At 43.2% G+C, this 15,448-nt stretch overlaps 1 protein-coding gene across 2 annotated transcripts; it reads left to right on the top strand.

Annotated features, from left to right (window-relative positions):
* Window positions 1-9,364: 9,364 nt before the first annotated feature.
* Window positions 9,365-12,558, top strand: LOC112258470 (dynein axonemal light chain 4). 2 transcript variants are annotated; one of them, XM_024432859.2, is made up of 4 exons: window positions 9,365-9,500; window positions 10,077-10,160; window positions 10,277-10,360; window positions 10,952-12,558. In XM_024432859.2, exons 2-4 carry the CDS (start codon window positions 10,089-10,091, stop codon window positions 11,114-11,116), a joined length of 321 nt encoding a protein of 106 aa, XP_024288627.1. In that variant the 5' UTR covers window positions 9,365-9,500; window positions 10,077-10,088; the 3' UTR covers window positions 11,117-12,558. The 2 variants fall into 2 exon arrangements, with proteins under 2 accessions (XP_024288627.1, XP_024288628.1); XM_024432860.2 differs by having other exon boundaries at window positions 9,379-9,500; window positions 10,061-10,160.
* Window positions 12,559-15,448: the final 2,890 nt, after the last annotated feature.

Here is a 15,448-nt window from a genome sequence, read left to right as displayed (position 1 = left end):
CAGTTTGAAGCCCTTTCTTCAAGCCACAGGTGCTTGAATAGGGCAGGGTCAATAGAAACCTGAGATGGGTACAGGATATGGAAAAACACAACACAGGATGATAAAAAAATATATAGCTTTTACTACAAAGAATCAATGTATACATTTATGAATATGGCTGTAGTCTGGTAAGTGCAATACATATCAGGCAAGGAGCAATGCACAAGTGTGTAAACAATAAATAGCATACCTGTCTCCAAGTCCACACAGTCACACGACAAAAGTTGTACTGAGAATACTTGCAATTACTATTTCACAAACACAGAGACTGGAAAATTATTAGAATTGTGACACTGGAAATGTTGGTTGAGACTAGTTGCACGGGGGCACTGGCAGGCAGAAAGAAATTCACAACCATTCTTCTTCGTTTGGTTCTCCGGCAGACTATACGCTGGATTGTGTATTCGTGCCTTTCGCAGGTCGGAGAGCGGATTGTTGCACATTTTGGTCAACCCCCCCCCAAAAAAAAGGAAAAGGGGAATGGGACAACTTAAATCCCACTACCATGTAACCCTGCACCTACAGTATACACCATACCACTAACCTACCACCCCATCCCACTAACATGTAACCCTGCACCTACAGTATACACCATACCCTACCACCCCATCCCACTACCATGTAACCTTGCACCTATACACCATACCACTAACCTACCACCCCATCCCACTACCATGTAACCCTGCACCTACAGTATACACCATACCCTACCACCCCATCCCACTAACATCTAACCCTGCACCTACAGTATACATCATACCCTACCACCCCATTCCACTACCATGTAACCTTGCACCTTTACACCATACCACTAACCTACCACCCCATCCCACTACCATGTAACCCTGCACCTACAGTATACACCATACCCTACCACACCATCCCACTAACATCTAACCCTGCACCTACAGTATACACCATACCCTACCACCCCATCCCACTACCATGTAACCCTGCATCCATACACCATACCACTAACCTACCACCCCATCCCACTAACATCTAACCCTGCACCTACAGTATACACCATAACACTAACCTACCACCCCATTCCACTACCATGTAACCTTGCACCTATACACCATACCACTAACCTACCACCCCACCCCATCCCATTACCATGTAACCCTGCACCTACAGTATACACCATACCCTACCACCCCATCCCACTACCATGTAACCCTGCACCTATACAGAATAGCAAAACCCCAGCACCCCATCCCATTACTTTGGCCCTAAACGATCCTACACCAGATTGTCAGCCTGGGAGGATGGAACACCTCCTCTCAAAACTTTCTGTAGATCTTCTGCACTAAAATCTCTCACACCATAATATTTCTCTGCTGCTGCAACTACCACATCTATCTTCTGTGATTTCCGCTCCATCAGTGCAGTTGATCACCATGGCTATAAATGCAAAAAAATCCAACCTCACTATAATTAATCTTCTCTGGCGCTCTCTCTTCAGTCCTACTCACTTGGGGGCTACCAGTCGACTCACTCACCCTCACTGCTTCAGCATAGGAAACTTTCTTCCCCACTCAAATTCTAACCATCTCAACCTGTCTCTCTCTCACAGGGCAGGTAGAAACTCTCTGCGTCATAGCTCAACAAGGCAAACAGGGTATTCTTAGTCTCATCATTACCACCGGGTCCACATCACATTTAAAGGTGGGTGTCACAAACACTAGGAATATTCCTTTTCATTTGATCCACCTCTACACTCCACATTGCCCCACTGAGCACCCTGTTTAGCGGCACCCTGCTCCGGAGCTGCTCCGGAGAGCAAAGCAGGCCACAGTTTGAGCCCCGAGCGGTGTGACTCGAAGCACCCACTTCCTCTGGGAGGCAGATACACAAAAATCTCAACAATTCCACTTCTCAAAACTTTCACAGATGTAACCATTTCCAGTTTGTCTTTTACCCAACTTGACACAACATACGAGTCGGACAAAAAGTAGGAATCCACTCTTTCCAAAAATCTACCGGTCCAAAATCAACTTTGGTAAGACTCTCAGGGCAAACGCTGGAAGTCTCTAACACACCTGTTGCTGCAAGTAGACCCACTACATCCTCAACTGGCTCAACTTCAGAGCGCTTACCACTGCCGACTGACTCCATTACTAGATCATCAAGGTTCTCAAGAGAGCATGAAGACTTGTAATACTATTAGCCACCTAGCAATTTTATGAAGTTGGCTTTAGCTAGCCCAGACAGGTTCCCGATCTCCCAACCTCATAACTAGCTACCGAGAAGCCATTTTTAGGCTATCAATCAAGTTAGAGTAGCTAGCTTGACTAACTATTTTAGCTGGCATGCCTGCTGGAAAGGTTAGTTGACTTTAGAAAAGTAAGACATTACTAAATCTACTGAATAAGATTTACATTCCTTCAGTATTTTACAGAGATTTTGGCAGAGATGCAGCTAAGCATATTTAGTTTCTTGAAATAAATATCCACCAGTCAGGAGGATACAGACACCTTGAAAGGTATGCTTAGATATGCAGAAAAATAAACATGTTTTTTACATAGATTTAAGCATAATGGAAATGTTTGATAAAGTTAAAGTTTGATTACTAGCTAGCTTCCCGTCACGCTGTTGGCATCAGTTGCTGGGACAGCTACTAACTGTCCAGTTATCCTGCTGACCAAGGCAGGGTCTGAGGAGCTGCTTGGTGTAGCAGCTAGCCTAGCTGCTAGCTAGTTGCCTATCAAGCTAGCTGGGTTTTCTTGAGGGCTAAAACGCAGCCCGCAATGCGGTTAGCCATTGTGGCTGGGACTGCGGATTGACCCGGGCTTGTGGCTGTCTAAATCTCTGCTATTTGTTGTTGTTATTTCCAATCTTCCCTGTGACCTGCCCTGTCTGGAACTGCGAGGAGTAGCAACATAACCTAAATTAAGGATATTTTAAATTAACAAAAAGAGTTGTTACAACAACAAGAAAATAGCTGTGCCCAAATACTGGGAGTCAACTAATAAAATAATGGATGACCTGACAGAGAGTTCCAGGACCTGAAGAACAGTTTGCAGTTCTCCCAGGGTCAGCTCGATGAGTTTAAACAGGAGAACGGCAATATGACAGCAATGTCATTGAGAGTGGACATCAATTCTGTATGTGAATCCATGATAACAATGACAGAGAAATCTGATTATCTTGAGGGACAATCAAGGCGGAACAACACGGAATTGCAGAATCTCCACATGAAACCTGGATGGAGTCTGAGGACAAAGTGAGGGAAATTATCTCAGAAAAACGGAATATGGACCACAGGATGATTGAGGTGGAGTGCCCCCACAGGACTGGAAAACCCACCACCGGCCCAGGTGACAGGCCCAGGCCGATAGTGGTCAAGTTCCTGAGGTTCAACGACAAGGTAGCTGCTATGGAAACAGCCAAGAACTTGAGAGGAACATACAGTACGTCTTTATCAACAATGACTATCCTGAAGCTGTGTGCCAGAAGAGGGATGAACTGATCCCAACCATGAAAGCTGCCAGAGCACGTGGGGACATTGCTTACATACACTATCAATCAATCAAATGTATTTATAAAGACCTTTTTACATCAGTAGATGTCACAAAGTGCTTACACAGAAACCCAGCCTAAAACCCCAAACAGCAAGCAAGGCAGATGTAGAAGCACGGTAGCAAGGAAAAACTCCCTAAAAAGGCAGGAACCTAGGAAGAAGCCTAGAGAGTAATCAGGCCCTGAGGGGTTGCCAGTCCTCTTCTGGCTGTGTCGGATGGAGACTTTAGGAGTACATGGCCATTTAAGGCCAGATTGTTCTTCAAGATGTTCAAACATTCATAGATGACCAGCAGGATCAAATAATAATCTGTGGTTTTAGAGGGTGCAACAGGTCTGTATCTCAGGAGTAAATTGCAGTTGGCTTTTCATAGCTGAGCATTCAGAGGTTGAGACAGCAGGTGTGGCAGAGAGAGATTTGAAAACAGCAGGTCCGGGATAAGGTAGCACATCTGGTAAACAGGTCAGGGTTCCCTAGCCGCAGGCAGAACAGTTGAAACTGGATCATACTGTACTAAAAATCACACAGGACACCAGATAAGACAAGAGAATTACGTTCAATATAACAGACTGACCCTAGCCCCCCAGCACATAGACTATTGCAGCATAGATACTGGAGACTGACACAGGGGTTGGTTCGGGGGACACTGTGGCCTCGTCCGACGATACCCCCCCAAAAGAAATTGTGCTTGACCAAATACAATGGTATATCTCTGTAAAAAAAAATAACAACAGACTTTCAGCATGCTTAATGAGAAGGGCACTCAACATGTACTGCACTGACACAAATGACTGAGGATTGGTTGAAAGAAATTGATAAGAAGAAGATTGTGGGAGCTGTCCAGTTAGACTTCAGTGCAGCCTTTGATATATATTTTTTTTATGTGTTATGGCTTTTCAACCTCGGCCATATTGTGGATTCATACAGTGGGGCAAAAAAGTATTTAGTCAGCCACCAATTGTGCAAGTTCTCCCACTTAAAAAGATGAGAGAGGCCTGTAATTTTCATCATAGGTACACTTCAACTATGACAGACAAAATGAGAAAAAAAAGTCCAGAAAATCACATTGTAGGATTTTTAATGAATTTATTTGCAAATTATGGTGGATTTGGTCAATATCAAAAGTTTATCTCAATAATTTGTTATATACCCTTTGTTGGCAATGACAGAGGTCAAACATTTTCTGTAAGTCTTCACAAGGTTTTCACACACTGTTGCTGGTATTTTGGCCCATTCCTCCATGCAGATCTCCTCTAGAGCAGTGATGTTTTGGGGCTGTTGCTAGGCAACACAGACATTCAACTCCAAAGATTTTCTATGGGGTTGAGATCTGGAGATTGGCTAGGTCACTCCAGGACCTTGAAATGCTTCTTACGAAGCCACTCCTTCGTTGCCCGGGCGGTGTGTTTGGGATCATTGTCATGCTGAAAGACCCAGCCATGTTTCATCTTCAATGCCCTTGCTGATGGAAGGAGGTTTTCACTCAAAATCTCACGATACATGGCCCGATTCATTCTTTCCTTTACACGGATCAGTCGTGCTGGTCCCTTTGCAGAAAAACAGCCCCAAAGCATGATGTTTCCACCCCTATGCTTCTCAGTAGGTATGGTGTTCTTTGGATGCAACTCAGCATTCTTTGTCCTCCAAACACAACGAGTTGAGTTTTTACCAAAAAGTTATATTTTGGTTTCATCTGACCATATGACATTCTCCCAATCGTCTTCTGGATCATCCAAATGCTCTCTAGCAAACTTCAGACGGGCCTGGACATGTACTGGCTTAAGCAGGGGGACACGTCTGGCACTGCAGGATTTGAGTCCCTGGCAGCGTAGTGTGTTACTGATGGTAGGCTTTGTTACTTTGGTCCCAGCTCTCTGCAGGTCATTCACTAGGTCCCCCCGTGTGGTTCTGGGATTTTTGCTCACCGTTCTTGGGATCATTTTGACCCCACGGGGTGAGATCTTGCGTGCAGCCCCAGATCGAGGGAGATTATCAGTGGTCTTGTATGTCTTCCATTTCCTAATAATTGCTCCCACAGTTGATTTCTTCAAACCAAGCTGCTTACCTATTGCAGATTCAGTCTTCCCAGCCTGGTGCAGGTCTACAATTTTGTTTCTGGTGTCCTTTGACAGCTCTTTGGTCTTGGCCATAGTGGAGTTTGGAGTGTGACTGTTTGAGGTTGTGGACAGGTGTCTTTTATACTGATAACAAGTTCAAACAGGTGCCATTAATACAGGTAACGAGTGGAGGACAGAGGAGCCTCTTAAAGAAGAAGTTACAGGTCTGTGAGAGCCAGAAATCTTGCTTGTTTGTAGGTGACCAAATACTTATTTTCCACCATAATTTGCAAATAAATTCATTAAAAATCCTACAATGTGATTATCTGGATTTTTTTTCTAATTTTGTCTGTCATAGTTGAAGTGTACCTATGATGAAAATTGCAGGCCTCTCATCTTTTTAAGTGGGAGAACTTGCACAATTAGTGGCTGACTAAATACTTTTTTTGCCCCACTGTAGCTATCTATCTAATAGAACTCAGAGATTTTTTGAAGGAAGCTTTTCTAATTCAAACATAATTCAAAAGTGTGGTGTACCGTAGGGCAGCTCTCTAGGCCTTCTACTTTTTTCTATTTTTACCAATGGCCTGCCACTGGCATTAAACAAAGCATGTGTGTCCATGTATGCTGATGATTCAACCATATACAAATCAGCAACCACAGCTAATGTAATCACTTAAACCTTTAACAAAGAGTTGCAGTCTGTTTTAGTAATAAACTGGTCCTGAACATCTCTAAAACTAAGAGCATTGTATTTGTTGCAAATCATTCGCTAAGTTCTAGGCCACAGCTGAATCTGGTAATAAATGGTGGGGCTGTTGAACAAATTGAGCAGACCAAATGACTTGGTGTTACCTTAGATTATAAACTGTCTTGGTCAAAACATATAGATTCAATGGTTGGACATTTTTTGGACATTAACAACTGTTTTCATTGTTGACCAGAGACTACAGTGAATACATTTAGTTGTGGATTTCATGGAAGTTATTTCCGGAAGTTATACCCTCACTTGCTCGTTCCTCTATGGAATGAAAGAGAAACACTGGGCTAGTTTGATCGGTAAGGTGCAAGCAACCAACTGTAAGTCGAGTGAAGTAGGGGGAGGTTAATCTGCGGCAGCCGACAGTCGGGTACTGATGTGATTTTCCAACAGCAAAGCTCAGTGCAACAAGTCAATGTTGCCATTGTTTATTATAATAAACATTTCTCCAACCCCCATATCACAAACTTGAAAATAGAGACAGTTGAAGTCGGAAGTTTACATACACTTAGGTTGGAGTCCTTAAAACTTGTTTTTCAACCACTCCACTAATTTCTTGTTAACAAACTATTGTTTTGACAAGTCGGTTAGGACATCTACTTTGTGCATGACACAAGTCATTTGTCAACAATTGTTTACATACACTAAGTTGACTGTGCCTTTAAACAGCTTGGAAAATTCCAGAAAATGATGTCATGGCTTTAGAAACTTCTGAAGTTGACATCATTGATGACATAATTTGAGTCAATTGGGGGTGTACCTGTGGATGTATTTCAAGGCCTACCTTCAAACTCAGTGCCTCTTTGCTTGACATCATGGGAAAATCAAATGAAATCAGCCAAGACCTCAGAAAAAATTGTAGACCTCCACAAGTCTAGTTCATCCTTGGGAGCAATTTCCAAATGCCTGAAGGTACCACATTCATCTGTACAAACAATAGTACACAAGTATAAACACCATGGGACCACGCAGCCGTCATACTGCTCAGGAAGGAGATGTGTTCTGTCTCCTAGAGCTTACTTTGGTGCAAAAAGTGCAAATCAATCCCAGAACAACAGCAAAGGACCTTATGCTGGAGGAAACAGGTACAAAAGTATCTATATCCACAGTAAAAACGAGTCCTATATCGACATAACCTGAAAGGCTGCTCAGGAAGGATGATGCCACTGCTCCAAAACCGCCATAAAAAAAGCCAGACTACGGTTTGCAACTGCACATGGGGACAAAGATCGTACTTTTTGGAGAAATGTCCTCTGGTCTGGTGAAACAAAAATAGAACTGTTTGGCCATTGTTATGTTTGGAGGAAAAAGGGGGAGGCTTGCAAGCCGAAGAACACCATCCCAACCGTGAAGCACAGGGGTTGCAGCATCATGTTGTATATGTTCTTTGCTGCAGGAGGGACTGGTGCACTTCACAAAATAGATGGCATCATGAGGTAGGAAAATTATGTGGATATGTTGAAGCAACATCTCAGGAAGTTAAAGCTTGGTCGCAAATGGGTCTTCCAAATGGACAATGACCCCAAGCATACTTCCAAAGTTGTGGCAAAATGGCTTAAGGACAACAAAGTCAAAGTATTGGAGTGGCCATCACAAAGCCCTGACCTCAATCCTATAGACAATTTTTGGGCAGAACTGAAAAAGCATGTGTGAGCAAGGAGGTCTACAAACCTGACTCAGTTACACCAGCTCTGTCAGGAGGAATGGGCCAAAATTCACCCAACTTATTGTGGGAAGCTTGTGGAAGGCTACCCATGCCATTTCGATACAGCTACGACCGGAAGTTACTTTTTCATAGCAGGTTAGGAGAACTTATGGAGCAGGTCCAGAGAATTTATTCAACAGAGTATGATAATTAGGTTAAGGTTAGGAAAAGAGTTAGGGTTCAGCGAAAATGTTCCCCTAGCCTGCTACGAAAATCACTTTTAGTCGTAGCTGTAGCGAAACGTTTTGAAAAGAGTGAGTGCATTCGAGCAGATCACTTTTGTCAAGCCTTGCATTATGGGGATAGAAATTGTGAGACTTACGCAACAACTGCATGAACTTTACAAAAAGCATGTGACCAAAGGTCATGAAGTTATGACTGCAGTCGACTGCAAATGTCTTCAGTTGCTCTTCACCAACTTCATCCTGCAGCCATCGCATGCATTGGGCGAAGCTCTATTGTCAACCAATCATTAGGGTGTTTTTGTTTGAGACCCACGAGAACATGACCAAAGATGTGACTGAAACAGGAACCAACTTTGCTGCGGTTCATGTATACAGTGAATATGTACAATTGAATGTGATATTTGAGGCTCTCTCTCACCAATTGCAAGTACAACATAAGCACATATATTTACAGTTTGTGAGTGTGTTATATGGGTGTTGAAGACATGTCTATTTCGACATTACAAAGAAAAACTTTTGTAAACAATGGCAACACTGCCATGTTACACTGAGCCTTGCTGCAAATAAGGTAGCGAAGGCAGCTCTGAAGAAGGAGGAGATAGATGTGGTGGTCCTGTTAGAGGTGGATGGAATGTAGGAGCATCATAGTGGAGGGGTTGACCCAGGAGTGGCAACGTGAGTGGGAGAGAGAGCAGCAGGGAAGGTATTTTTTCTCTATCCAGAATTCTGTGAGGAGGGTCATAGGTATACCTGGGGAGTGAAAGGAGGGATGGGGTTCTGTTGACAAGGCTAAGTTTGGGTTATTGTTAGTGGGTAACCCCCCAGATTGGAAGTGTGAGTTCTGGGGAGGTAGAGACAGTGAAGCATGTCCTGTTGCAGGCGGTATGCTGAGGATAGGATCTCTTTTTCTCTGTTAGTTGGCTGAGTTATAAACACATTTTCGCTTGTAACGATTTTGGGCTCAAATGAGAGGTAGAGCGAAATAGCAAGGAAGCTTCTGTCGTTTCTCCATTCCACCAGCCTGCTACGGGTGTGAGGCTATTACATATTTGAATATGTAATTCGCACTCCGACCTGAGAATGGTAGCAATACGCAAGACAGAGTCTAGTCTGCCGGAAACGCACAAGGAGAAGAAGGAGAGCGGGACGAAAGAAGCGGTTGCTATGGCCGACATGTTTCCATGTCAACAATAAATGGACCAAGCTTCTCCTGATAAACTAGCCAGAGGTAAGTAGCTAGCTAGGTTATCTAGCTAGCTATTTAGTTAACTTGCTAGCCATAATCAAGTACATTTCAAAGAAGAATGGCTCATAACGGCGTGCAATGGTTGCAACTAAGAGAACGTTAGTGAGAAGGCAAGACAACAACCCACACAAGATAACTAGCTAACGTTACAGTTTGCTAGTTAGGCAGATACTTTAGTAAGCAGATACTTTAGTAAGATGTCTAGTTAGGTAGCTACCTGTTAAAGTTGGCTGTCATAGCTAACGTTACACGTATAAAGACTACCGTTACTAGCTAGCTAGCTAACGTTAGCTAGTCAACCCTGTGGACACCTTTCACCCATTTTTGATAATTGCCTAAATATGCTTGACAAAGTCATGCACGTCACTTTCCTGGCCATAGTGACCTACCCTGCAGTCACTACATTCCTTGCTTGTGTTGTCATGGATAGAAGAAGACGACGTGAGCAGGACTAGGAGTGTCTCTTAAGTTCAGCCTTTTCTCATAGCTAGTACTTGACAAACATTGTGGCCCGAAGGCTAATGCTTCCATTCAAATGTGAGTGTGTTTTCTCTGTAGAAGGAGAGGGGAATGGCAGAGACAACAGAGAGCAAGAAGGAGGAGGCTGATTACAAGAGGCTCCACAGCTTCCCACTCATCAGGGTGAGACAGAGTCTTGCTGCTGTGACACATATGTGGTTCACAAGTACAGGCTTTGTGACTGGGTTTCGTGGAGTAAATGGTGAGTGTTGTAATGTATTGTTCTGATTTCTTCACAGCACACAGACATGCCAGAGGAGATGAGAGTGGAAACGATGGAACTGTGTGTCACAGCCTGTGAGAAGTTTGCCACCAACAATGAGGTCAGGAGTCTGTCTGTCTGTCTGTCTGTACACACACTGTTCAACAATATTATTACAGCACGCTCACTATTGCTTTAATCCACCCACTCAGCCAGTCAGGCATTGTGTCAGCCTGCCTTACCACTCATGCCAGCAACCCTGTGTGTCCATCTGGACTAGAACACTGGTTGTCTCTCTCTCCTCCTCCCCTCTGTATTTTACCCCCTCCATCACTTCCTCTCCTCCCTCAAAGGCCCGATTCCAAACGGATCCCTCGTTCCTGTCCTCAGGTGCTTGTTATGGATAAGTGTTCTACCCCCAGTGGGCTGGATGGAGTTTCAGCCATATTGCTAACTCCTTTCATTTACTCTCAAATTCACAAGGGGGTGTTGACAAGGGCTTAGGGATAGGAGCCAGGGATTTGGTTTGGAATCGGACCAGACGGTCCAGTTATTATTGGCCGGATCCCATAACTTTAAACATCTGTGCGTTTAACTCTGAATTTTCGCTAACATCGTGAATTGATGAAAAATAGTAGATTTGCATTAAAATGTACATTTACAGCTTCAGATTTGGTTTCTGTATGTTCTCTAACCGCTCTCTCCGTTTCAGAATGCGGCGAAGATGATCAAGGAGTCGATGGATAAAAAGTTTGGCAGCTCGTGGCACGTGGTTATCGGGGAGGGCTTTGGCTTCGAGGTGACACACGAGGTCAAGAACCTGCTCTACATGTTCTTTGGAGGCAGCCTGGCCGTGTGTGTGTGGAAGTGCGCTTAGCACACACACAGGCGCTCACACAAAACACACACACACCCCTCCCATCCAGTCTGTCTCTACCTAACGAGTGTGTTTATATATTTATATACACATCCTGGATGATTCACCCATCTCTGAGCTATGCAGTCTTTTTCTTTGTCATTTACTGATCGTGTATGTGTGGTGGGAATGGAGGGTGTGTGTGTGTGTGTGTGTGTGTGTGTGTGTGTGTGTGTGTGTGTGTGTGTGTGTGTGTGTGTGGTGTGTGTGTGTGTGTGTGTGTGTGTGTGTGTGTGTGTGTGTGTGTGTGTGTGTACACGTGTTTGCGAGCGTGTGTGATGTCCCTTACGTCATTGATTGATTAGGCTAAGTCACTCTTGATATATTGTATTCAATATCAGCATGTCACACTCTTGACTTGTGTGTGCACATACAGTATGAAATTGACCAAGTCTTATCTGTATACAGATGTGATAGTTTCTACAGAACAGTGAGTTCACTGCACGAAGGAGTCTGGTGTCTCTCCTACTATCCTACTGATGGAATTCAGTGGGGCTGAAACACTTGCACTCTCTTTCCCTATTACTTTCTGCTCTACTTCTTTAACTCGAGGCGGCATGCATGTTCTCATCATCTCCTCATGCTCACCTTTGGAGAAGAAAAAAAAATGCATCCAGCTCCATCTCTTTCCTCCACACCGCCTGTACGTTGGCACACTGTCGTCTCGGTGGGCTGCCATGCCATCTGCTGAAAAACATCCTTACACAAGCACACACCCTCTCTCAGTCGCTCTTATTGCTCTCAATTCACACATTCTGTTTATCTAATCCTCTCTCTAGATTCTTGTTGCTCTCAATTCACACAATCTCTGTTCTCCAATCCTCTCTCTAGATTCTTGTTGCTCTCAATTCACACCATCTCTGTTCTCCAATCCTCTCTAGATATATTTTTCTCCGTCTTTAGTAGTATAGCTTTAGTCTTCACCTTTCAGACATGAGTCCCATAAGTCCCATAAGCCACCCTTGTCTGTGTCTCTACTCCTCCTATAACTGATAAGATAGCACAGGGACTTTTATATCCTCTCAATGTACAGTAAATACTTGAATTTGAATGTGAAGATTGAATCTGATTTTGTATAGGATCGTCATGGGCTTTTTATGAAAGAACTTATTGTTGAAATAGTTATTTTCTGTCACACCTGGGGGTGAGTTATACGAATGTCATGGATAGGTGTCGTTGTTCTGAATTTGTATCACAACTGATGATATTACATGAGCTATTCTGCCTCTCTAGGCCTAGGCATTGCATTTCAATGAATATCAACCTAGGCATGCAGTCTCATTGCCACATAGAAACCTTTATGTTGCCAACTGTGGATGTCACCAGGTACCATAACACTGATGCGTTGTATCGTTGTTTTCACTTCAACACTGTGTGTTTGCATAAATTCATTGAACATGAAATTATTCCTGAAAGTGATTTTTAAAAAATTGAGTTTTTTCAAATCTTCCGATTTTGGGTGTTGTTTGTTGAAAGTGAATGACAGTATGTGGACCGGGGATTTATATATACAGTATGTCTCTAGTGTCTATTCACTATAAAGCAAATGGGACGAAATGGGGAGGGACCTAACTGAATTTGTCCAGTAAGAAACACTTGTTTTGTTTTTCCGTTGCAAAACATTTGGTTATGCTATGCGCTGTTGAATACACCCCTGTTGTGGACTAGGGAAAAGGGAGGCAGCAGGAAGTCTATGAAAGGCAAAAACCCTGCAGAGCTCCCTTGTAATTAGCCACCATGCTAACACTACAACCAAGGGGCAACCCCCCACCCCACTTTAAAATGAAATAACCCACAGAGTAATCTGCCCTTTGATGTAGTAGTTTCATATTAGAGAAGTCAATTTACTGTTAGGCCCTTGGTGGTCCTTCTTATCTATAGGACAAGCTCTGAAGTAAATGCATCTATATAGCAAGGCACTTAACCCTAATTGCTCCTCTAAGTCCCTCTGGATAAAAGCATCTGCTAAATGACTCCCTTAGTGTGAGTGAACCTAAGAGCGTCCTATCTCCCTGGGGGTGAGTGAACCTAAGAGGGTCCTGGCTTCCGGGTTGGATGCGCGCTGTGTTAAGAAGCAGTGCGGCTTGGTTGGGTTGTGTATCGGAGGACGCATGACTTTCAACCTTCGTCTCTCCCGAGCCCTAATGGGAGTTGTAACGATGAGACAAGATAGTAGCTACTAAAACAATTGGATACCAAGAAATTGGGGAGAAAAAGGGGTAAAATTCAACAACAAAACAAAAAACACAAAAAAGAGCGTCCTATCTCCCTGGCGGTGAGTGAACCTAGGAGCGTCCTATCTCCCTGGGGGTGAGTGAACCTAGGAGCGTCCTATCTCCCTGGCGGTGAGTGAATCTAAGAGCGTCCTATCTCCCAGGGGATGAGTGAACCTAAGAGCGTCCTATCTCCCAGGGGGTGAGTGAACCTAAGACCGTCCTATCTCCCTGGGGGTGAGTGAACCTAGGAGCGTCCTATCTCCCTGGCGGTGAGTGAACCTAAGAGCGTCCTATCTCCAAGACTAGAGAATGAATGATATACTGCTCCATATTCCCGCCTCACACTGTTATTGAGTGCAAGCAGTAAGAGTGGTTTTAAATCTTAGCTTTCTTTTCCTCTTCTAAATCATCCCAAATTCCCAGAACCCTCTAGTCTCTCCCCGAGTCATCCGTTTCCCTCATGTATTCCTTTTTATTTGTTGCTCTGTCTGCCTTAGTCTCATTTCTCTCTCCGTTTATTCAGCTGGAGCAAAATAATATTGCTTTTCCTTCTCCTTCTCTCTTTTCTGTTCAGGTCTTCTCTCTGCTTCCTCTAATTTGCTCCCTTGCCTCTCCATCTCTATCCCCCCACATAAAAAAATACCATAGTATACTATGGCATAAATATTACAGTATTCACTATAGTGTTTTTGTGGACATTACTGTAGTATTTACTAGTGTTTTTTTGCAGATAATATTGTTATATTTACTGTAGTATTCTCTGGGATACTACAGAATTCTATAGTAAGTACTACACATGATTGAGGGATACTACATTTTGTATATAGTATTCTAAAGTATACAGTTTACTACACTGAACAAAAATATAACTGCAAAATATAAAATGTTGGTCCCATGTTTCATGAGCTGAAATAAAAGATTCCAGAAATGTTCCATATGCACAAAAACGTATTTCTCTTGAATTTTGTGAACAAATTTGTTTACATCCCTATTAGTAAACATTTATCATTTGCCAAGATAATCCATCCACCTGACAGGTGTGGTATATCAAGAAGCTGATTAAACAGCATGATCATTACACAGGTGCACCTTGTGCTGGGGACAATAAAGGCAACTTTAAAATGTGCAGTTTTGTCACACAACACAATGCCACAGATGTCTTAAGTTTTACAATTGGCATGCTGACTGCAGGAATGTCCACCAGAGCTGTTGCCAGAGAATGTAATGTTAGTTTCTCTACCATAAGCTGCCTTCAACGTTGTTTTAGAGATTTTGGCAGTACGTCCAACTGGCCTCACAACTGAAGACCACGTGTAACCACGCCTGTCCAGGACCTCCACATCCGGCTTCTTCACCTGCGGGATCGTCTGAAGGGGGGTGTGGGGGGTGCTGAGGAGTATTTATGTCTGTAATAAAACCTTTTTGTGTGGAAAAACTGGGCCTGGTCCCCAGTGGGTGGGCCTGGCTACCAAGTGGGTGGGCCTATTGCCCTCCCAGGCCCACCAATAACTTCACAACTGCTCAGTCATGTGAAATCCATAGATTAGGGCCTAATGGATTTATTTCAATTGACTTATCTCCTTATATGAACTGTAACTCAGTAACATATTTGAAGTTGTTGCATGTTGCGTTTATATTTTTGTTCAGTATACAGTTGAAATCGGAAGTATACATACCCTTAGGTTGGAGTCATTAAAACTCATTTTTAAACCACTCCACAAATGTATTGTTAACAAACTATAGTTTTGTCAAGTCGGTTAGGACATCTACTGTTTGCATGACAAGTAATTTTACAACAATTGTTTGCAGACAGATTATTTCACAGATTATTGACTATCACAATTCCAGTGGGTCACAGAAGTTTTCATACACTAAGTTGACTGTGCCTTTAAACAGCTTGGAAAACTTCAGAAAATGACATCATGGCTTTATAAACTTCTGATAGGCTAATTGACATCATTTGAGTCAATTGGAGGTGTACCTGTGGATGTATTTCAAGGCCTACCTTTAAACTCAGTGCGTCTTTGCTTGACATCATGGGAAAATCAAATGAAATCAGCCAAGACCTCAGAAAAAA

This window comes from Oncorhynchus tshawytscha, linkage group LG09 (assembly GCF_018296145.1).
Source record: "Oncorhynchus tshawytscha isolate Ot180627B linkage group LG09, Otsh_v2.0, whole genome shotgun sequence".
NCBI classification, from domain to species: domain Eukaryota; kingdom Metazoa; phylum Chordata; class Actinopteri; order Salmoniformes; family Salmonidae; genus Oncorhynchus; species Oncorhynchus tshawytscha.
This window is presented reverse-complemented; position numbering and strand designations above follow the sequence as displayed.

Bases quoted from the DNA above. Each gene is read 5' to 3' on its own strand.
- LOC112258470 (XM_024432859.2), top strand. From the start codon at position 10,089: ATGGCAGAGACAACAGAGAGCAAGAAGGAGGAGGCTGATTACAAGAGG. The intron at 10,161-10,276 runs GTGAGACAGAGT...ATTTCTTCACAG, and splicing joins ACAGCTTCCCACTCATCAGG to CACACAGACATGCCAGAGGA. The intron at 10,361-10,951 runs GTCAGGAGTCTG...TCTCCGTTTCAG, and splicing joins AGTTTGCCACCAACAATGAG to AATGCGGCGAAGATGATCAA.